Below are 23,901 nucleotides of genomic sequence, written 5' to 3'. Positions count from 1 at the left end.
CTGATGAATATCTGGTCACTGGATTCAGATGGCTCTGGAGGAGAAGTGAGGCTGGTGACCTACACAGCCCTCCTTCATTCAAAACAAAGTCAAGTACAAGGCATGTCATTATTTCTCTGATGGCAGGGTCTTCTTTGGCAACACACAGTACCTTATATACAGTATTTGCTGAACTGAAATGAATTGCTGGATATGATTTTGGGAGGAGTTAGATGAGGTCTTTTTAACTCTAGGATTTTATATTTCTATGATAAATTGTTGGGATTGGAAGTTCAAATCCGTGTGGATGGTCTCGGGCGGGTAAAAGTGGGACTTCTAAATCTTAGAGTCTTACGAGGCCCTCCATGAACAGCGGGGATTCCAGAAGGTCAGACTGAGCTAGCTCGGCTAGCTCGGGTATTTCCGCCTCTCCCGGGGAGATACGTGATGGGTGGAGTCTCCCTGCCCTCGAGGTCGTCCCGGATCTGGGCACACTATTGTTATCTAACAGCACAGTATTCAGATGCAAACTGTGCGGCTGAAGGTTAAGTAGGATTGAGGAAGCCTGAAAGCTCTCTTAGCACGTGAGGAGCCAAGAGGACAGTAGGCTCCGCTTCTCTTCTTTCCTCTCTCCCCTCCCCCTCTCTCCCCGCTTGTACTTCTACTTCCAATCCCTTAAGATCTTAGCCTCCTTAGGAAATCTCCCCCTCTTCCTCCTAAGGAAGACCTCCCTGCACTTGTAACTGAGACCCTGAAATAAAGCTCAACCCTTGTTCGACTCTGGAACGTCCTTTCTCTCATATGAGCATCCGGTTTTGGCCAACCGAAGACCTCGGAGGTGAGGTAAGAAGACTCGGGTAGCCCACACAGGCCTCTAGGCCTGGCAATAAATAACTGCTGAATGAATAAGATTTTAAAAATACAAACAACAATGGGGGAATAGATTAAATACTTATTGATCATTCAAGCCTGAGTCAATTCATTTCCTAATAACTAATTTAGCTGAGATCTAAGGGGATAGTAGTTTTAATGAAGAAAGAGGGAGGAAAAGAGAGGATAATATGCTAACATAAGGAAGCATGAGAAAGCACTATAGTGGAGGCTTCTGGGGAGCTAAAGGGAAGACAGAATAAGTAAGAACCTGGAAGACATATAGAAAGAGATTCCACAAGACAGATTCCACAAGACAGCCTGAAAGGGACTGTAGGAGGCTAGGGAAAGCAACTTCATCTCCTTCACAGTTTTGTTCAGATTCAGGGCCATGAAAAACAAGGCAATAAATTTAATGAATGGCTTTCAAATTGAACCTAACAATAAAACAAACGAGTAATTATTGTTATTTAGCAAGAGGTTATCATCTACTGAAAGGACCAGGCATTAAAAGCTGATGAATACAAGACAATGCATTCACTGACTCACTTTTTAATTATTAACAAAGCTATTTTTATAGATTTAATATGGGAACAGTTGAAAATGAAAAGACAAGTTAATTCTGTAAATTTCTTCTTTACCTGAAAGCTCAGAGAAATATGACATTTATAGTTTTGAAGGATGAAGTTGAGACATTTGGTAAAGACAATTCAATTAATTAGCAGCTACAACACCTCTATGCTGGGTGCAGAAGTCTCTATTACTTTGTAAATATGAGTGTCATGGTTTAATTTTTTTCCCTGAGGCACCGAATAGAGTTTGGTGTAGATATTTCTAATAGTCATGCCACATCCTTAGGTCAGATACTTAATAATGCTTACTTAACCTACTACAATATGATAACAATATGATACACTAAGTTCTTTGAGGGCAGGGGCTGTGTTTTGTATATTTTTGTATCTATCTGATTCTATCTATCTGATATGTCTTGCACAAAGTAGACCCTCTTTGTCAGACCTTTTGGAATCCACCTTCCTTCTAGTTCATTTTATATACTAATGACTTTTTAATTTTCCCCACAACTTTTATCATATCACTCTCTAAGTTAAAAACTTTCAGTGGTTTCCTCTTTTCTACTAACTGATGGCATTCATTTTTAATGAGATAACCACATGTTGTTACAATAAAATTGCTGAAGTAATGAGCAAATTGGAGGTTGAGGGTAATGAAATGATATTAATTTATCTAGCTAATGATTTCTTGCTAACCCTCAATAAAGTAGTCTTGGCTGTAACCAAGTCACCTGTTACAATCCGTATACTTATTCTTTCCTTCAGAAGTACCCTTCCTGTTTACCTCTCATAATGCAAACTCTACAGTTCCTTCAAAGTCAAATCGAGGACCCATATCCTCCATATTGTGTGCCATGAAATCCCAGTCCACATCGATTTTCTCTAAAACTCTACTGCATGCTGATTTGTACCTACAACTTAAAGAAGTTATTTATTAAATAATACTTGCACTGTTCCCATTAAAATTATTTCATTCATTCATAGCCCATACTATGTCTTAAAATAGATTATAAGGTCACTTACGGTGGGAACTAAGTCTTATGGTTTTTGTATGTCTATCAGCACAACAATAAAAATAATTTAAATTTATACAGTATTTTAAAATCCTACATGCACAAGGAGCTTGTAAGATAGATAGAGAAGATCATTATGCAAATTTCACAGATGAAGACGTAAGCTCAGAGAATTTTTCAAGTGTCTTGAGCTAGGATTACTACACACATATTTACTTTTTGAATGACCTCAGGTTATCTTGACTATGGGTTACTGACATTAAAGAGACTTAGCTTTAATACAGTCTCATAGACCTACATTCGAAAGCTCTTAAATATTTCTAGAAAAGGGATGATGCAAATATCAGACATAATCACATTTCGGTAGGTAATAGTTAAAATTCTACCTCAAACAGTAATGTTTTCAGATGGAGCTCTGTTTAATAAAGCTATTTCTCTGGATGAGAAACTGGCCCACAGAAACACTGTTTTGTAGGTCTAACTTCAGAAAATTCTATTAAATAGAGAGTCCAAAGGAATAAGCTGATGTGTAAGTTTCTCTCTATGAGGCTTTCATTCTAATTAACAAAATCTTGTTTGGATTTCTTGTTTATGTTGTCTCCTCTAAATGTGCTGAAGTGAGAGAAGGTAGAGGAGAAGAAATACTGAGGGAGGGAGGATGGTATGTACCAAATTAAGGTGGGCAGAGTGGTGGAAAGAATAGAGGACACGTTAATTTAACAACCACTAAACTACAACCAAGGAAATCTATTTTCATCCATTTGAAATTTCAATCTAGCAACTCAGTTTTGTTATTGTTATTGTTGTTGTTTAGTTTGTCCGAATTTTCATCATCCCATGAATGTCATGACCACATGCACAGCATGCCAACCTCTTGTGTTATCCACTGTTGCCCAAAGACTGTCCAAGTTCATGTTTGTTATTTTCATGGCAATATCTATCCATCTTATTCTCTGCCATCCCCTTTTCCTTTTGCCTTCAATCTTTCCCAACATCAGTGTATTTTCCAATGAGTTTCATCTTCTTGTTATGGGTCTAAAGTACTTAATCTTCAGCTTCAGTATTCGATGTTCCAGTGAATAGGCTGAATTAATTTCTTTAAGTATTGACTTATTGACCTTGCTATCCAAACAACTTTCAAAAGTCTCCTCCAGCACTACGATTCAAAAACAGAAGTTGTGTTGCACTCAACTTTCTTTATAGTCCAACTCTTACCATCATACCTTTGAATTCATGGACCTTTATCAGTAAGGTGGTATCTTTGCTTTTTGGTATGTTGTCCAGATTTGTTATAGCTTTCTTTCCAAGGAACAAGTGCCTTTTAATTTCATGGCTGTAGTCACTAACAGCAATGATCTTTAAGCCCAAGAATATAAAATCTGACACTGCTTTCATTTCTTCTTCTTCTATTTGCCAGGAAATGCTAGGACTAGTTGTCAAAATCTTAGTTGTTGTTTTTTTTTTTTTTTTATGTTAAGCATCAAGTTAGCTTTTACACTCTCCTCTTTCACCCTCATCAATGGCTTTCTTAATTCTTCTTCACTTTCTGCCACTTGTGGCATCATCTGCATATCTGAGATTGTTAATATTTCTCCCAGTAACTTTCTTCCATCCTGGCATTTCACATGATGTACTCTGCATATAAGTTAAATAAATAAGGTGACAATATAAAGCCTTGTTATACTCCTTTTCCAATCTTAAACCAATCAATTATTCCATATTTGGCTCTAATTGTTCCTTCTTGACCTGCATACGGGGTTCCTCAGGTGCAAGTAACATGACCTGGGACTGCCTGCTCTTTAAGGACTTGCCACATTTTGTTGTGATCCACAAAGTCAAAGTTTTTAGTGTAGTTAGTGAAGCAGAAGTAGATGTTTTTCTGAAATGGATGCTGGCAGTTTGGTCTCTAGTTCCTCTGTCTCTGTGAAAACCAGTCTGCTCTTCAGGTAATTCTCAGTTCACATAATGCTGAAGCCTAGCTTGCAGAATGTGAAATATAACTTTGTTGGTGTGTTAAAGGGGTGCAATTGTTTGGTAATTTGAACATTCCCTGGAATTAATCTTTCTTTAGGTTTGGGATGTAAACTAATCTTTTCCAATCTGGCGGCTGATGTTGAATTTTCCAAATTTGCTGGCATACTGAGTGCAGCTCCTGAACAGCATCATCTTTTGGGATTTTAAATAGTTCAGCTGGAATTCTATCACCTTCACTAGCCTTATTGTTAGTAATGCTTCCTGAAGCTCGTTTAACTTCATTCTCCAAAATGTCTGGCTCTAGATCAGTAACCACACTATCATGGTTACTGGCAATGTCAAAATCTTTCTTGTACAGTTCTTTTGCATATTCTTGCTCCCTCTTCTTAATCTTTTCTACTTCTGCTACCATTTTTGTCTTTCATCATACTCATTTTAAATGAAATCTTCCCTTGATGTCTCTAATTTTCTTGAAGATATCTCGTCTTTTCCATTCTATTGTTTTTCTTATTTGTTTGTGTTGCTCATTAAAGAAAACCTTCTTATGTCTCCTTGTTATTCTCTGGAATCCTGCATTCATTCTCCATTTCTTTCCTTTTCTCTTTTACCCTTTGCTCTTCTTCTTTCTCAGCTGCTCATAAAGCCTCACCAGAGAGCCATTTTGCTTTCCTGTTCTTTTGCTTTTGTTGTTGCCTTCTGTACAACATTGCAGTCCTCTGTCCACTGTTTTTCAGCCATCTATCTACCAGATCTAATTCCTTAAATCAATTCATTACTTCAACTTCATATTCATAAGGAATGTTATTTATGCTATACTTATACTGTCTGATGGTTTCTCCTACTTTCTTCAATTTAAATCTGAATTTTGCAATGAGAAGAACATGATCTGAGCCATAGTGAACTCCAGATCTTGTTTTAATTGACTCTGTAGGGCTCCTCTACTTTTGGCTGCATAGTATATCATTAATCTGATTTAGATAGTGACCATTTTGGTGATGTTCATGTGTAGAATTGCTTTTTGGGTTGTTGAAAAAGGTGTATGCTGTGACCACCAAGTTGTCTTGACAAAATTCTATTAATTTCTGCCCTGCATCATTTTGTACTCCAACACTAAACTTGCCTATTATTCCAATCATCTTTTGATTTCCTACTTTAGCATTTCAATTCCCTATAATGAATGTGACATTTTTAAGGCATTATTTCTAGAAAATGTAAATCTTCATTGAATTGATCAACCTTAGCACTTCAGCATTTGTAATTAGAACATTGACTTTTATTGCTGTGATGGTACGGTTTGCTGTTGTTTTGAACAGGTACCATTCTGTCATTTTCTTAAAGATTATACTGCAATACTGCTTTTCTTACCAACTTATTGACTATATGGGCTACTCCATTTCTTCTAAGGAATTCTTGCTCATATAAGCACATGCAGTGAGTGCCTAAATTAAATTCACCCAATTCCCTTACGTTTAAGTTCACTGACACCCAAGATGTGGATGTTTAATCTTTCTGTCGCCTGTCTGACCACATCCAATTTATCTTATATTTCAGGTTACTATGCAATTCTGATCTCTGCAGCACTAGGCTTTCCTTTTGTCACCAGTCACATCTATATATCTAGACTTCCTTTTGACTTTGGCCCAGCCAATTCATTAGTAATAGAACTACTTGCACTAGTCCTCTACTCTATCCCAGTAGCATGTTTGACACCTTCTGACCTGAAGACGCCATTTTCAATGTCACTTCTTTTATCATTTTAGTACCATCCATAGGGTTTTCTTGGCAAAGATACTGGAGTGGTATGCCATTTCCTCCTTCAGTGGATCCTTTTTCCAGACCTTTCTACTATGACCTATCTATCTTGGGTAACTCTGAATGGTAGAGCTTGTAGTTTCATTGAGTTTATCAAGCCTGTCTGCTAGGACAAGGCAATGATCCAGGAGGGTTACTCAATTTTGACTTTTCATCAACTTTGTTAAGATGATATTCTTGTCAACTTAAATAGCTAGCCAAATAATTCCATTTTTATTATTTCATTTCTAAGGTATTAATTCATATAAATTATCTGGAGAATTTTGTTGGAAAGCCCAACGTAGGATAGTTATTTGCAACTTGTACAAAGTATAATAAGCAGTATGGAGATTGTTTAATTCTATCTAAATATTTGAATTTGGAACCTTACAACAACAGCTTATTTTTCTGGATAGAGGAAGATTAAACTTGGTATAAAATAACAGTTCTATTTGAAGGTTGTTTTTTTTTTTTTTTAATGAAGACTACAACTCAATTTTGCTGTAGTAAGCTTGTGATTTCAGTTTGATGTTCACTGCCAGCTGCAACTTAATAAAAAAAGACATCTGAACTCTACTTAATTCACCAGGGATCAAGACTGCATAGATCTGGTTGCATTTGGAGAGAAGAAAATAGAAACAAGAAAGCAGAATGGCTTTTGTAAGCAATGAAATGGGCATATGAATAATGTATATTAAATGCTGATGTTTTACTTTGCTTCCTATAGCTCATGAGAAAGCTATGGGCACAGCAATATGTGATTAGAATTTAAGAACCACGTGTGATAAATGATTTTCCTACATGGAACTTTTCATTCTTATGAAATCAGACCACAGCGAGATATTGAGATCACTCAATCATCCATTCTCTCTAAAGCATCCTGGGTATATGTGTCTGAAATTTGATACCAATATATAAAACCAGAAGGCTTTCAAGTAGAGGAAATGAAAGTTAAATTCTCCAATGAGGAACTAAAGAAAGATTTGGGTAAACATAATATAATTATCTACATTGAAAGGAGGCCAAGGCACCAGGTTTAAAACTTTAAGTACTATCATGGGTTCTCCACTAAAGCCCAGTTCTTTCCTGAAAAATGGCTCTAAAAATAATACTGAGGAGTCCCATATCTGGTTTCCCTGTCAACTATTGTTGTATGACATTTACTCAATCTTTATGTCTAAAAATAATTTTAGAGTTGTATTTCTCCCTGTAACTTTAGGAGCTGAAGTATTAAGAGGAATACACATATGCAAAAACTGGACTTAAAACTTGGCCAAGTCTCCTTTCAGAGAAGGAATAACAGCTGGAATAGAAGTGATTACACAGACACACAAATAATACATACATACATATACAGACAGTACTATACTTAAGTGGACAGTTCCAGTAGACCTCTACTTCTTTATGTAACATTAATTTACCCATTGTCAGGGGGAAGGGATGGAGGGAGCAAGGGAGGCAGAGAGGAAAGAGACCGCAGGCTCACAGAGGGAGGAGGCCAGCACACGGATCAGGTGCCAGGAACAGAGAAGGGAGAACAGTGTCTTTTCCAAGGGAAAGAGACCTGGTACCTGAACAAGGACAGATAGAAGGCAGACTGTGGGTGGGATGAGGCAAAAGTCTCCACTCTCAGCATAGGAGGTGCTTAAGCCAAGTCCAAGATCAGATCCATTTTTCCACTTTCACCTGGAGGATTTTCTTTTTTAGGGTTTTGTGTGTGTGTGTGTGTGTGGTCAGGGAGTGGGGGACTGCAGAGCACCAAACTTAGGGGCAGGAACAGAGAGAGAGACCATAGAATTCTATTGTAAAAATATTTCTGTGGAATGCAGATTTCTTTCACAATTCTTTATGTAAAGTCAAATTTTGTAATGTGAATTTACATAAAGTGAGATCTGTCAGTATACACACATATCAACATATACACACACATGAACATATACAAATTATCACCAGTCTGTTTTAATAATCTAAGCAGGTGAATGAAACTGAATAAATAACAAGGGAACTAGTAATAGTCACATTTATAGTCACCTCCTTGACAATAAAAGCACAAGCATTTTCACTGTCACAAGTGATGGCAACAAAATGATACTTTGTATTTATCTGGCACCTCTTTTCTAAGAAACCCTGAGGCTTGATGAGTATAATTTTGCTTAATCGTAACACCCATATGAACAAGGAACAAGTGATCCAAATTTCCATTCTGTACTCAGGAAAGTAAAAAGCATAAGGCACATAAAATGTGCTGCTCTTATAGTAGTGGAAAGTAGGTTGTAATCATGTTTTGAACAGGCAAAGGGTAAGTTATATTTTCCTACCAATATTCATTTTTTTTAAACCTTATCTCCAAAAGAGTGGTGAAGGTGTAACAAAGCATTTCATTTAGATAAGTATGACAAGAGATTCCCTTCTGGTTTTAACTGGAGGGTTTAAAGATGAACTCCAAATTTATAGAATTTAGGTCTTAGAATGGTAGGTGATGAAATCATTTGTTTGCTAAAGTGGTTAGGCCATTGTAATTCTCTTACATGAATTAATCCCCACCTCTTGATTCCCCCAGTTAAGATAATGTTTTTCTGACTCATCAGTAGAGCGAGATTTGCTTTAGACCATGGAGACCCTGAACTGGCAAGTAGGAGTTTTGAATTCAAGTTCTAGTGTCTCCATTTTATCTCTCTGATGGTCTGTTATTTCGTTTGCAAAAGGAGGAGGTAAAAATCTATCGGTTAAAGCCCTTCCACCTCTAAAGTGATCTAGTTCTTTTGAATTTCTTACTAACCAATGGACAATGACTTATTATCCTTTGCTTCTATAGTAATCTCATGTGTATCTCACTGACAAACTGTTCAAGCAGGACAGTGTACCATTGGTGGTGACTATCATAGGAATAAATATAAGACTTGGACCTATGATTTCACTGATACAGGGAAACCTGTATGAGGAAACCCTTGTACTAATGTAGGCTGGCACTTTCTCTGCAATTTATGATCCATTTATTTTTCTGTTTATCCATTTATCTATTGTTTAGCTGCCTACTCATTTATTTATTAATGTCTATCTCTCAATCTACTTATTCATTATTTTTGTCTATCTGCTTATTATGTCTGTCAATATGCTTACTCATTTGTTATTTGTCTATATTCATTTGTCTCTCTGTCTACCTCTCTACTTATCATCTCCCTATTATTTATTTGTGTATTTGTTCATTCAGTCATTTATTCATTCAGAGACTGGGTCTCCCTGCATAGGGCATCTAGATGGCACAGTGGATGGATGGAGGGCTGGGCCTGAAATCAGGAAGATTCATTTTTCTGAGTTCAAATCTAGTGTCTGACGCTTACTGGCTGTGTGGTCCCAGGTAATTCACTTAACCCTGTTTGCCTCAGTTTCCTCATCTGTAAAATGAGCCGGAAAAGGAAATAGCAAACCACTGCAGTATCTTTGCCAAGAAAACACCAAAGGAAGAGTCAGAACGATTGAGAAAATGACTGAACTCCCTGTCTTAGCCAGGCTGGAAGCCACTTACTGGATTCATCTCCATACTGATTGAAACAGAAACTTTAAACCTGTTTTGTTTTTTTTTCAAACTAGGCTGCCTTAACCTTTCTTGGCTTGGTAACATCCTGTTGTCAAGGGAGCATTATATTAGGGCTGAGCTTAGTATGGACACCCTGTTGACTTTTAAGCATCCCGTAGCTCAGAACTCTGGAATGCAAAGGATTCCCATCTTCAGCCTTCCAAATAACTGGGATTTAAAGGCAAGTGCCAATGCAATCAGCTACATATTCATAGTCTTAGATGTTTAAGGCACTGGGAGGTAGCCAGGATCACGCAGCCAGTATGATTTAAATGCACTACTTGAATCCTGGTTTTCTTGGCTCCAAGGTCAACTCTTCATCCAGTCTACCCTACCTTTCTCCTAGGTGGTAATTATAGCTAAAATATAAACTTATTTAGGAAATAGTACATGTTGCACTTGGACACTTGGGGATGGTGTTAGTATTACCATTATTAAAGCTTTTCAACAAGGGATCCAGGAAGTTCCAGCTTAAGAGCAGTTCACATATTGGGAGCGGGGGGGGGGGGGGAATCCAAAAAAAACTCCAAAAACTTAGGCATTTAATTGACAGCAAACTCATTATTCAGCAATAGTGGGATTTGATCACTCAAACTCAAAACATTAATGTTTTCATTTTTTTTACTGCACTAAGAGATTTAATAGAAGCATTAAAAGAATCTGTAGTAATATCAGGAGGCAATATGGTAAAATGGAAGAACCATTTGGATTTGGAGTCAGAAGACTTCAGATAAAACCCTGGCTTTGTCACTTAAGCCTTAGGTGACCTTGGGCAAGCCTCAATGGGGCTTTAGTTTCCTCATATAAAAATGGGGAGAGGGTGGTTGAGACACTTGATCTTTGGGGTTTCTTTCAATTCTAAAATATGAATCTATGTCTCGAGACATACAATCAATTGGAAGGGAGAAAAAAAATCAACCATTTTCACCAGGAGGGTCCAAATGACTGAAATGGTTTTAAGTGTTGGTAGAGCACAACATTCAGGAACAGACTATTTTCCTTCTGATCAGGTTATGATTTTACATATGAGTATGTTCTATTACAGGCTGTCTACCAACCTGTGATACTCTTATCAAAAATGAACAATGCCACTCATTGAAGCACCCACGCATCACTCAAGAATTAGGGCATGGTCCCTTATGCAGTTTTCACCACATCTAACCTTGCCTCATTTATGAATTCTGCTAGTATCACAGCTAAAGGCAATTAGATTTAAGTGTATTTTAAAAATATACCCTCTCCTTATGGTAATTTGGTATTCTGCCAGAGAGCCTAGGCAAGCAAAAGAAGAAGTACAGTGATGAAGAAGATAAGCTTTAAGATGAAGATATTAAAAATGATGGAAGTTGTGCATAGATTATTGCCACTGTAAAAATTCATCAGGAAGAAAACATCAGCCAATAGGTCCCTATATAGTCATAGAACCAAGGGTCAGTCACTGACAAGTCAGTGCTGTAATATGTAATGACTATCTACTTGGATTAATATCTGTGAAGCTATTTGTTTGTAAATTAATGAAATACAGAATCTTGAAGAGGAAGAGATTAGGTAATACTCTCTGGAGGCTGAAGTATCTACTGATTTTTTTTTTTTTTGAAAGGCTTAGGATTCAAAGACACTAAGGAAGAACAAAAATTCCCCATAATAACCAATGGCCTTCTTTACCTATATAGCACTACGTTTCAAAAAAAAAAGGTAAATGTTACATATGTTACACATGCTTGACCACCAACCCATAGTCAATCAATCACTTAATATGTACTTATGAAACACTTACTATATTTAAGGCACTGTGGTAAGTGCTGAGGCTGCAAAGAAAGGCAAAAACCATGGTGTCTGCCCTGGAGGATCTCATATTCAAATAAGGGAATTAACATGCGATCAATTACAGTACCAGAGTTTCAATGGCCATCCAATTCTGATCGTTCCTGAAAAAGAAATCTCCCCATGACACGCCTGACAAGTGATCACCTAGTTTTTGTTGGAAGATCTCCAGCGTGGCCTTCAACAAACTAGCTCCTGAAGTAGTTCACGCCATTTCTGGAGAGTTTTCATTGTTGGGAAGTTTTTTCCTCACACTGGAACTAGATTTTAAAGGATGAGAATTAAGAACTCAATAGGAGAAAAGGAGGTTCTTCTAGGCCAAGCAGGAATATTAGTAATGACTCAGAAATGTCACGGTACAGTGGACAAATGATGATGATGATGATGATAACTAACATGTAGGATGTGCCAGGTACTGTATTAAGTGCTTTACAAATATTATCTTATTTGATCCCCACAACAATCCTGGTAGGTAAGTGCTATTATTATTTCCATTTTATAGATAAAGAAACCAAGGCAGAGATACATTTCATTTGGTGAAGGTACAGAGTTAAGGGCCCACACTGTATCTCTGGGAATTCACTATGAACTCCAGCATCCAGGAGCAGTGGAGTGACTCCATCTTGCTCTTTGCAGAGTAAGGTATGTTGGCTGTTCAGTTAATCAGCAAACAATTAAGTACCTTCTATGTCCCAAGAGCTCTGTTAGGCACAAAGATCAGTTCTCTTGCTGAATACCAGAATAAAAGGAGTTTAATATTAGCTTTGTCTTAAGGATTTAAAATTCTTTTCTCTTCTGAGAAACTCCAGACTAAATTTCTTACTGTCCATCTATACACATTGCTTGATTTCGCTTGAGTGGCTTTTTATCACCCCATTCAAAAAAACAAACAGACAAACCAACAACTTTACTCATGCTGGTTCCTGTACTTAATGTACTTTCCTCAGCCTTTCTCAGGACAACTTCTCTTACTATTCCAACTCATACTGATCTTTCTCTGAACACAGAGTCTCCAGCAAGGTTTAGCCATTTATTATATGAAAGTCTGAAAATACTTCAGGACTGATGGCAATTAGACTCAGGAGAATAGGAACTCTATTAAAAAATGAATGACTTTTAGTCTCAGGGCTGTATTTCTTCAGGGTGTGTGGCATCATGGATTACTTGGGGTAATTCATATCCCAAATGTCCCTCAACTTCACGAAGTTAGGTTTTCTCACCTATAAAATAATGAGGATGCAATAGATCAGGGGGTCTTAACATTGTGTATATCATGTACCTCATTTCCAGAATGGAGAAGCCTACAGACTCCTTCTTAGAATAATGTTTTTAAATCCATAAAATAAAATACAAAGGCATATTACAAAGGAAAATAACCATACTAAAATACAGTTAAGAAAATATTTTTACAACAGTTTCATAGGCCCCGGATTAAGAATCCTTGGAGTTGATCTCTGATGACTCCTCTACCACTATTGTCCTATTTTTCTACAAATGCCCACATTTGTTAGCCAGTTGATAAGCATTTATTAAATCTCTACTATATGCCAGGCACTGAGCTAATATGATCAATATGAGCTAAGTCCCAAGGAAACAAAGATAGGCAAAAGACAGGCCTCGCTGTCAAGGAGATCAAAGTGTCATGGGGAAGATAACATACAAAAAAAAGTGTACAAATAAGCTATGTATAGGATAAACTGAATATAACCAACAGATGGAAAGCACTAGCATTAAGAGGGATTGGAAAAGACTCCTCATCTAAAATATGATTTTAGCAGAGACAGCAAGTAAGACTGTAACCATGTACACACCATGTGCATGTAAACATGGACACCAAACTTCCTAAGGTTGATATTCCTAGTTGTTGTTATTTGTTACTCAGTAATATACATGGTATTCTGTAAGTGGTCAATGTGTAATTTGGAAATATAAATGTTGCTACGATAACTACAGAGTGGAAAGATATGCACAGAAAGAAGGAACAATGCATCTTCTTTAGAAACGTGCAAAACAACTGTATAAAGAAAGAAAGCTGCGACTTCCTTGCTTGGGTTAAGCAAATCATTCCAAGTACACACAGTGTCCCAAGCAGAGTAACACAATAACATACCATTTCAGCAAAATGTGTCTTATTAATACTATTTTATATGATAAATAGTTGTGGAAAATGAATATACTTAAAAAAAAAAAAGAAGTTTCATTGTCTCTTACTACGGCCCACAAATTTATACTCACCAAGGCATCATGGAAAGAATACTCAACTAGACTCATTTGCAAATATGTTATATCATCATTAACTGCTAGTCTAAACAAACAAAAAATGTTCACTATCTGAATACCAGTTACTTTGTGAAGTTCAGGATTCTATTTGTGACGATCATTACTACCTTTGGGGCCTTGGACAAATTACGTGACTACTGTGGATCTCATTTGAAAAATGAGGAAAGTGAACTAAATGTATAATTTCTGAATTCCCTTCTAGCTTTAATGATTTTATGAGTTCTTCATTCTCCCTTGAATACAATCCCAGAAGAAAAAAGGTAAATGAATGAGTTCACTGCATAAATGTACTGCTTAAGTAATGAGAAGAAAAGAGAAGGAGACAAGTATTTATATAGCATTTACTATGTGTGAGGCAGTATGCTAAGTGGTTATTTTTACAAATATCATCTCATTTGACAATGGGAGTCCTAAATACGACTGCAATGGACCTGAGGCTAGAGAAATTCAGGCTAATACCACAATGTTAGGGAGGAGAGGACAGGGAAAATACAATTTCGTGCTATACTCAAGAACAAAATTCTTTAAATAACTCTGTTTATATCTTAGAAGGCAGATAAATAACCAAATGAAATTAAGATTGTCCGGAAGAAAAAGACTAGGTTAGGGAAAGTTCACAGGAGGATAAGTGGGACATTTAATGTAAAGAAGAGTGGATTTAGCAGATATTAGATAGTTTTCTTTAAGTATTTGACATCCAAATGGAAGAAGGATTAGATTTGTGCTTGGCTCCAGAGGAGAGAACTAGAAAAAAATGGGTAGAAGTTACAGAGTAAAAGACAATTAGAGTTATACAAAGGTGAGATGGGATGCTATAAGGTTCCTCTCTTTGGAAGTTGCCAAGGAAATAATGGATGACTGCTTCTCTATGGTGGGGATGGAAAAGGTTCTGATAGTCTTTCCAAATCCAAGATTCTGTGATTCAGCCAGTCAATTAATATACAATCATTAAATATCTACTATGTCCTAGGTACCGTGTTAAGTACTGGGGATACAAAGAAAGACAAAACCAGTCACTGATCTCAAGGGGCTCAAATTCTAATGGAAACAACAACATGTAAACAGTTATATGCAAATATATATAGGATAATTTGGGAAAAATGAACAGAGAAAAGGCTTGAGAATTAGGAGGGATTAGGAAAAGCTTCCTATAGAAGGTTGAATATTAATGGGAAATCAGAGGGGCTAGGTGATGTAGATCAGGCATGGGGAATAGCCAATAAAAAGACCTGGAGTCTGGAGATGGAGTATCTTGCTAGAGGGGCATAACAGTGTCACTGGATCACAGAATATGTGAAGGGAAATCAGGTATAAAAATACTTGAAAAGTAGGAGCAGACCAGGTTGTAAAGGTCTTTAAAAGTCAAAGAGGATTTTATATTTGATTTTGGAGGTACTAGGGAACCACTAGAATTTTCTGAATATGGGAGATATGTGATCAAACTTGCATTTCAGTAAGAGTAAGTTGATAGCTGAGTGGAAGATGGACTGAAGCGGGAAAAGACTCAAGGCAGGGAACCAAGTGGCTATATAGTCCAAGCAGGAGGTGATGAAGGCCTGTGTCAGGAGGGTGACAGTGTCAGAAGAGAAAAGATGGTGTAAATGAGAGATGTTATGAAGGACTTGGTCACAAACGGGATATTGGCAGATGAGAGAGAGTGAAGAATTAAGGATAATATGTAGGTTTTAAGTCTGGGAGACTGGAAGGACATTGGTGCCCCCAACAGTAACTAAGCAGTTCAGAAGTGGGAAGAAGTTTGGAGACAAGATAATGAGTTCAGTTTAGGACATACTGCATTTAAGACGTCTACTGGATATGCATTTTGAGAAGTCTCATAGGCAGTTATAGATGTGAGTCTCAATGTTAGAGAAGTTAGGGCTGGACAAGTAGATCTCAGAATCATCAACACAGAGATGATAACTGAAACCATGAGTTCACTAAGTGAAATAGTACAGAGGGAGAAGAGAAGAGGGCCCAGGACACAGTTCTGTGTCACGACCACATTTAATGGGCATGAATTCATAAGATTCAAACCTGAAAGGGACCTTAGAAATCACCTAGTCTAAATGCCACATCTTACAGATGAGGAAAGAGAGGCCCAGAGAGGTTAAATGACTTGCCCCAGATGTGTGACCCATACATGAAAACTGTTTCTTCATGCTGACTTGTTATGTGAATACCCCAGCAAAGAAGAAGAAACTCACCAGCACATATACATACAAATACAGATATTATTTGAAGGTAGCATACCTTAGCAACTTCTGGATTTTCTGCCACCATATAAGTGAAGCTGATATTCACCAGGTCCGTGCCGCTGCAAACACAGACTATCCTCCCTTCCAGATCACTCTCTGATTTTCCAAAAGCCTCAAGAGCTGCTAGGATTTTGGGATCCTGTTTCATAAGGAAAACTAATTAGGGCACAGTCCTTAGGGAACAATTAAATTATACCCAACAGCTTTAAATAACAATGTGCAATGTGATAACTGTCATGCAGACTTAGCTCAAAGGGCTCCAATATGGGGGAACCAACTACTCCCTGAGCTCTTCTTGAAAACGTTTTTCTTACATTTTAGTGACCAAAGACTCTACTGACAACCCAACTGAGAGAAATGTGATAAGCATTATATAACAATATTATTGATATTGAAAAGTGGGAGCCAATATCTTCCTGAGTGTAGATAGAGTCTTTTTGCTTCCTGTTAGTCACCCTTGGGCCTAATGCTAACACAGGTGAAGAGTTTGGACATCTGACTGAAATTTACCTTTGTCAGTATCTTTTAAAAATTTTGCCTCTATGAAATTTTTCAGCAGTCTCACCTAAGTTATTCTAAATGATGGATGTCAATTTACTACAACTGATTATCCCTGTTACCTCGAGAGAGAGAGAGAGAGATTAAAATTTGTGTCACAGTCCAAGAAACAGATTAAGTTTTTCTACATCTCTAAAAATTATGATACCTTTAAATTAGAATGATGTAAGGCAATAGAAATGTTTATTATTGCTAGAAAATGTAGAAAAAGTAAGAGCACATCCCAAATTATCGAAATGCAGTAGGTCCTCTGAATATTTTTAAAGGTAAATATGTTTACAGAGTTCAAATTGAAGTCATATATCTACTAAACTGAGTCACTTATGGAGAAGGTGTCAAGTACTGTGTACTTTTTGTGAAAACTGAAATATTCTAAAAGAAAAAAATTTCTTTTAAGATCTCCATATCAATGAAAACATCTTTTATTCAAATACACCCATCCTTGGCAAGTAAGTTTTATGGTCTCTTGTCATTTTCCCCTTAAAAGCAAAGCAACACATTCTAGTCTTTAAAATGAGTTGACGTCTTTTAGCGTGCAGGTGCACAGACATGGAATTATACAAGCCATTTCAATTTTTGTGTCAAATACAGCCCAGAAGTGAATTACTCTTTGCCAAACCAAAAAAAAAAGTAGAGGAAGGGGGTAAACTGGCTGTCAAATTCATTTTCTGGTTAAAAGAAATGTATGCTGGATGCTGAACAGAAAATTACCCCAAAAGTCTTTTAAAGTAGTAAGACAGTTCCTCAAATCCCCCAGGAGTCCCCTTTTTAATAGGTAAACAAGTTTCTGATACAGCCATGAATAATAAATTAAATGAACCAAATCTTAAAGCTTAACTAATTTCCAAAGTGTGTTATTTTTTCCCATGGCAAATGGCTGTTGCATTCCATGGTTACTTCCCAAATTAAGGACTATTTGTTTAAAAGAATTGCATAAAACAATGATAGGATACCTTTGGTACAGATCCAAAACGAATGCTATTGATCAGGGAGCACTCTAATACCTGTCCTTCCTGAAAGCAAAGAGAGATGAAACAATGAGCTTGAATTCTAGTAATGTGTGTTTTTACTAAAATGCACCTAACAGCTTAGATAAAGCTTAGATAAACCATATTTAACAAATGGTTACCAAAATGATGATAATTATGATGGTGCTGGAATAATGAGAAGGGAAGAGGTAACAAAAAAATGAATGAGGATGATACCTTTCATATACTTGAAATAATCAAGAAAGAAAACTTTTCATTTCAAGAAGACACATGACCGTCAAATTACAACAGCTTTTATATATTTTAAAATTTGAAATTAGGACTCAGGTTAAGGGAAGTTAAGTTCCCTTCATTTTGATACAGTCTTACCTGCTTTTCTTTTCCCCTCAACCTCCAGTGGCTCCCCTCTCCAATTGGTGAGTTCCTCTTGATACCTCTTTTGTGAGGAAGGACCCAGACCAGCTGTGTTTTCGTTCTCTAGATCTTCACCCTCCACCTCTCCCACTCTGCAGCTGCCTTTTATTTTATGTATTGTCTTCCCCCATTAGAATATGATCTCCTTGAGGGCAGGCACCATCTTTTTGTTTATATTAGTTCTTAATAGTTCTTAATATCTTGCTTGGCCCATATCAGCCAATTACTGACTTGATTCATCTTTAAGTGAAAGGATTTAAAAACTAGCTGTCACATAAACTGTACGCAATTTGCTGTTGTCTTACTGTACCTTTCCTTCACTTTTCCAGGTCAAAAAGAAGCCAAATTCATCCACTTTGAAGAGGCAGTTAGGTTCAAATACAAAGGACTCCTGTTGAAGAAAAATTTATTATGCTTCATGAATTATGTCACTCTTATTAACAAAATATAATTTAAACTAATAACCTGTATTAGGTCCCTATAAACATAAAAATAAACTTAAGTTAAAATTAAAACTTAAAATTAAAAGCAAAACTTAACTGTCATCCATTTCTTATTAGCATCAAATGAAGATATTTTAAATGAATATGAGCCTTTTTCAATTTTTTTTCCACATCTTGTCTGAGAAGCATTCCTGTTACTCCGAGTCAGGATACAAAGTTCAATGATGTTGCCAAAGGCATAAAGAAAAACAACTTTTGACCTAGAATGACAAGTTAGTAGCTACCACTCTCTAGGTTTCTTTCTTTTCTCATCTATGGCATATCTTGGCCTAGCTGCTTTGTACCAAATCCATCATTTGAAAAATTTGAAAAAATGCTAACCATCCCAGTGTTTGTTCTATATGACCTGGTGTCTGGACATAAAAACATTTTCAAAGGATTGACTGAATTTTCCTCTTTTCATCTGGATTGTGTTTGGAACTAGAGTCAAAATTTTAATATCCAGGCTCTTGGTTATAAGAGAAGATGGCTGTCATCAAGAATTTCTTTTAGCTCAAAAGCATCATTGTTCTGGGAGACTACAAAAATGCTCTCAAAGGAAGAAAAAAATATGCTCTGGAAATGATATACAGATCATTTGTGTACTAATTTGTACTACTTTAGACTTGGCATCAATATTCCAACAAATTTAATTTTGTTGGAGGGGGAATAATACTCAAAAGAATTTTATTATATTATTTTATTACCAGCAATAACCTGGCCAAGAAAATGTGCCTCAAGACACTACCTAAAATAAATAAATAGCAATTATAGGGATTAAGATCATCTAAGTCCTTAGTTACAGCAATAAATGTGATCTTACCAAGTCTTAGAAAAATGGCTATTCTTTATCAATTTATATCCTGTGCCAAGGATTTATAGTTGCAAAATTTTAGAGTATCAGTGACTACGTGACTAAAAGGAAAAACTGTTTTCAACACTGTATAGATAACTAACTAAAGATTGGGCCCAAAGAAAAGAGATCCAACTGAAGATAGAGACACTCTCTTTCTATGAATTTACTCCTCAGTTAAGCATGTAACAGACAGCATCCTGATGAATGAAGCTGAAGGATTTGAGTAAATTTTTGCTAATGCACTTGGAGGTCCATAACTATCTCTGCATTAACACTGAAATATTTCACAACAGGAAGAAATAAATGAAGCATGCTGCAATTGTTTGGCAGCAAAAAGAACCAAACTTTTCCAGGGCTCCCCTCAATTCAAATGCAAAAAAAAAAAATCTCTGCTGAGCTTCTCTGTTTATGTATTAGTCACTGCTTCTACTTTAGACCCCTTCTCCATACTGATCTAAAAAAAAAAAAGGCTCAGTTTCCTTGAGACAAAAAAAAGAAGAAAACACCACCCTTCAATATGTCAGTCAACTTTAAGTTGTATAGAACTTGAAATGAGATCTAGTGTATTTCAATATGTTTATATTTATTATTTGTTTTATTTTATTTGTTTCAACATGTCTTATTTTTGCCCACTGATAAAATCAAGTGCTTCTGGTAGCCACAATGTGATTCTAAGCTTTTCAGATGAGGTTCCCGGCATAGTAATTTGCTGTTTATATATCTCAGAAAACTTCTTAAATCATCAAAATGGAACTCACTGTACACTTCTATAATGAACTGGCTAATTAAACATGAGGTGTTTAAAGGTTAAATGTTCTATGATTTTGCACATGTTATTGAAGACACTGGTAACATGGTTACTGGGTAATACAGAGGACATCACCCTATGCCACATTCTTTTTACTTGTCTCCAGTAATATGACTTAGCAAGCACTAATAGAGTGTGAAGGCAATTCCATCTCTCCATTGCTCTCTAACAGCAGTTTTAACATTCATTGACCAACATGTGGGTTGTGACCATGGACTCAGTCCATTAATGACAATCAGCAATGCAGTTTATAGTAATAATAAGTGATAGTTCCACTATACTCTGCCGTGGTGAGATCACATCTGGAGTGCTATAGAGTACTTATTATATTGAGGCATGGGCATCACAGTCTGGAAAAGGCATTGATAAGGTCAAGGACATCCAGACTAAGTTAACTAGAATGATAAAGGGCTTTGATTCTATGTCATATGAGTTATTATGGGAACTGAGGAGCTTGCAAAAAGAAGACTTTGCAGATGGCAAGGGGAGGACTGGAAGGGAACAACACAATAGCTGCAGGCATTTGAAGGGCTGTCTTATGAAATATGAATTAAACATTTTGTATTTGGACATAGAGGGCAGAATTAAAAACAATAGATGGGAGTTGCAAGGAAGCAGTCTCAGGTTCGACATTAGGAAAATTTTATCATCATGAGAGTTATGTATAAGTGGAATGGACAGCCTTGGGTCTTTCCTCACTGGAAGTCTTTAAGCAAAGTCTATGTGACCACAGTTAGACAATGAAACCTGTTGCCAGGCACACAATGTTAGGTACCGAGGATACTAATAATAGCTAACATTTGTATATCAGGTACTCTGCTAAGCACTTTACAGTTATCTCCTCCTTTGGTCCTCACAACAGCCCTGAGAGATAAGTCCTGATATCCACATTTTTCAGTTGAGAAAACTGAGACAAATAGAGGCCAAGTGGCTTGTCCAGGGTCACACAACTGCTAAGTGTCCAAGGCTGAATTCTAATTCAGGTCTTTCTGTCTGCTCTCAAGGAGCTCACAGTCTAATGGGAGACATAATATGCAAATAATTATATACGGTTAAGTCTTAAACGGGATAATCTATACTCTATATGGGACACAATTAACAGAAGGAGGACACTAGAAACAAAAGAGCTTGGAAAAGGCTTCCTGTAGAAAAGGTGGTAGAAATGATGTAAAATATAAGAAGATTGGAAAGAGGTGGGGACAGTTAGAGGTGGAGACTGCCAAGGGCTTTGAATGTCAAACAGAGAATTCTACATTTGATCCTGTTGGCCATAATGTGCTTCACAGAACAAAATCAAGAAGAGATTGTAAAGGCCATCTAATCAAATGCTTTCATTTTAGAGATGAAATTGAAACCTACAGAGGTTAAATGACTTGTCTAAGGTAGTTAATACATGAAGTAAGTAGCACAACGTAGCTTATTGTACAGTGAATACAGTGAAAACAATTTTTGAAATTTTTGTTGGGGGTTGATAATTAAACTCACCCTACTAAATGTCACTATTTATTCCAGACACACTATTTTTGAGCAATAAGAGACTTTAGAGATAATCCAGCCAGAAGTTTCTTTTTACAGGCAGCTAGGAGTTATATAGTGGCTGGGTCTGAAGTCAGGAAGACTCATCTTCTGGATTTCAAATCTGGTCTCAGACACTTACTGGTTGTGTGACCCTGGTCAAGTCACTTAACCTTAATTGCCTCAGTTTCCTCATCAGTACAATGAGCTGGAAAAGGAAATGCAAACCATTCCAATATCTTTGCCAAGAAAACTCCAAATGGGGTCACGAAGAGTCAGACATAATTGAAATGATCGAACAACAAAATCACAAGCTACTTTTGCAGATGAAGTCACAAAGGAAGTTAGACAAAGGGCGGTGACTTAGAACCCCAACACTGTCAAACTATTCATCCAGCATTCTTTCTATTATTTCCTTATTGGGCACTAATAACCTTTGCATCCTGATGCCTCAAATAATGTCCACCAATTTCTAAAGCTCAGGAAAAGTCAATTTTTGAATTAATTTCTGAATGTTTATCTTTACCATCAGAAAGTCAACAGAGTGGTTATATAAATTACATGCTATACACCCAATTATGGAATTTGTAAGAAGAGTAGATACTCACTGTCTATAAAGTACAACTGCATCAGAATTTATTCTTCAGTTATTTATTCAGCATGGGGCAGTTTAGGTTCTTTATTTTCCCCTAACATTTCTTTCTGTCTAGAGTCACATCTTTAGCCCAGGCAAACATAATGCAATTGTCAGCAGAGAGAACAGCCAGGTGGCAGAATGCTAGGCCTGGAGTCTACATGAATTCAAATTCAGCCTCAGACACTTACTAGCTAAGTGATCCTGGGCACCTCACTTAACCTGTTTGCTTTCAGTTACCTCATCATTACAATGATCTGGAGAAGGAAATGTCAAACCACTCTAGTATCTCTACCATGAAAACCCCAAGCAGGGTCAAGAAGATTTGAACACAACTGAAAAAAGAACTCAGTCATACAATATAAACTCCTTGAGAGTAGGAACTATTTCCTTTTGTCTGAATCTAGAGCAATACTATTAACATACAGTAGCAGAAAATGAATATTGGTTGAAATCAATGAGATAAGGGTAGAATTAAGTTGTTACTCTTCAAAGTTTCAAAGCCCAAAGTGTTAAAAACTTACTTCTGTTATGTAAATAATAGAATCTTTTCCCTCAACAATTACCTATCATGGGAGTTGAAATACTGATTTCAGCAGTGAATAAAAGAACGCGAGAGCACGATGTTGATATGAAATTTAAAAACAACTCACCCAGCTTTATTTATTTTTATTCCAGAAAAGAAATAAAAACTCCTTCATCCTTACATCCTCACAACACTTCTTACTTGGAGCATTTTATAAGAACTACCACAAAGCAATCAGAGCAAAACATGAAACTAGGCAAAATCTTCTTGCTTTCTTGTATCTGGTTTTGTTAATGAACCTGAAACTTGGGCCGTGTGGCTATGCTCAGAAAAGTTTTCAAGCTTATATGAACTTTACTTTACTCAGTTTCCAGTTGTGGAGACAGAACTTGGTCAGTTCAACTCTCCTTTGTGTTTGGGATGGCTTGGAGAAGGGAGGGGTGCGTGTGAGGAGGAACTAGAGAGTATCGATCTAAGAGATGCCATTTCTAAATTGGGCACTTACTACTTGTGAATCATTTTTTATTCTTTTCTTCTGTGGGATGATGTTAAGGTTTGGCCTTCAGTGTTACCAACAAGTTTTTGAATGTCTGCCCAGAATCCTTTGTGGATGGTTCTTGCTTTCAGTGTTGACTGAGTAAAAACATTTGACCTGACAGTTTGAGAATAAAGCTGTAGGAGGACACACAAGACTTAATGAGAACAAAAAACCATTTTATTCCTGTAAGTCTTCAATCATTTCAGCTTGGTTTATATGACTAAGTCAATGTTTCAATGTTAATTATTTTGATTTTCTCATAATACAAGACTGTGGGGGGGAGAGAGAAAGGGAAAGGGAGCAAACATTTCTAACGAGGGTATACTGAGTCCTCCAACTGAGAGTACACTCATGTCATAGGACAGGGCTCTTATAAGTGTCTCCCTGACACGTGCCAGAGCATACCAAGAAATGATGCCCAAAGTGTTCAACAGTTATACATTCAG

At 36.8% G+C, this 23,901-nt stretch overlaps 1 protein-coding gene across 14 annotated transcripts in view; it reads right to left on the bottom strand.

Moving 5' to 3' along the window:
* PLCB4 (phospholipase C beta 4) overlaps window positions 1–23,901 on the bottom strand; it is a 482,923-nt gene that overhangs the window by 139,303 nt on the left and 319,719 nt on the right. For 12 of the 14 annotated variants that reach the window (XM_072634439.1, XM_072634436.1, XM_072634435.1 and 9 more), the window contains 3 exons: window positions 18,407–18,487; window positions 17,647–17,706; window positions 16,131–16,274 (listed from right to left, as the gene is read on the bottom strand). In XM_072634439.1, coding sequence (XP_072490540.1) covers window positions 16,131–16,274; window positions 17,647–17,706; window positions 18,407–18,487 — 285 coding nt within the window. Of the gene's footprint in view, window positions 1–16,130; window positions 16,275–16,700; window positions 16,756–17,646; window positions 17,707–18,406; window positions 18,488–23,901 lie in introns of those variants that run through there. The other 2 variants (XM_072634447.1, XM_072634446.1) reach the window with 2 other exon arrangements.

This window comes from Notamacropus eugenii, chromosome 1 (assembly GCF_028372415.1).
Source record: "Notamacropus eugenii isolate mMacEug1 chromosome 1, mMacEug1.pri_v2, whole genome shotgun sequence".
In the NCBI taxonomy this organism is placed as follows: domain Eukaryota; kingdom Metazoa; phylum Chordata; class Mammalia; order Diprotodontia; family Macropodidae; genus Notamacropus; species Notamacropus eugenii.
Note: the sequence above shows the minus strand (reverse complement) of the source record. Positions and strands in the feature narration are given on the sequence as shown.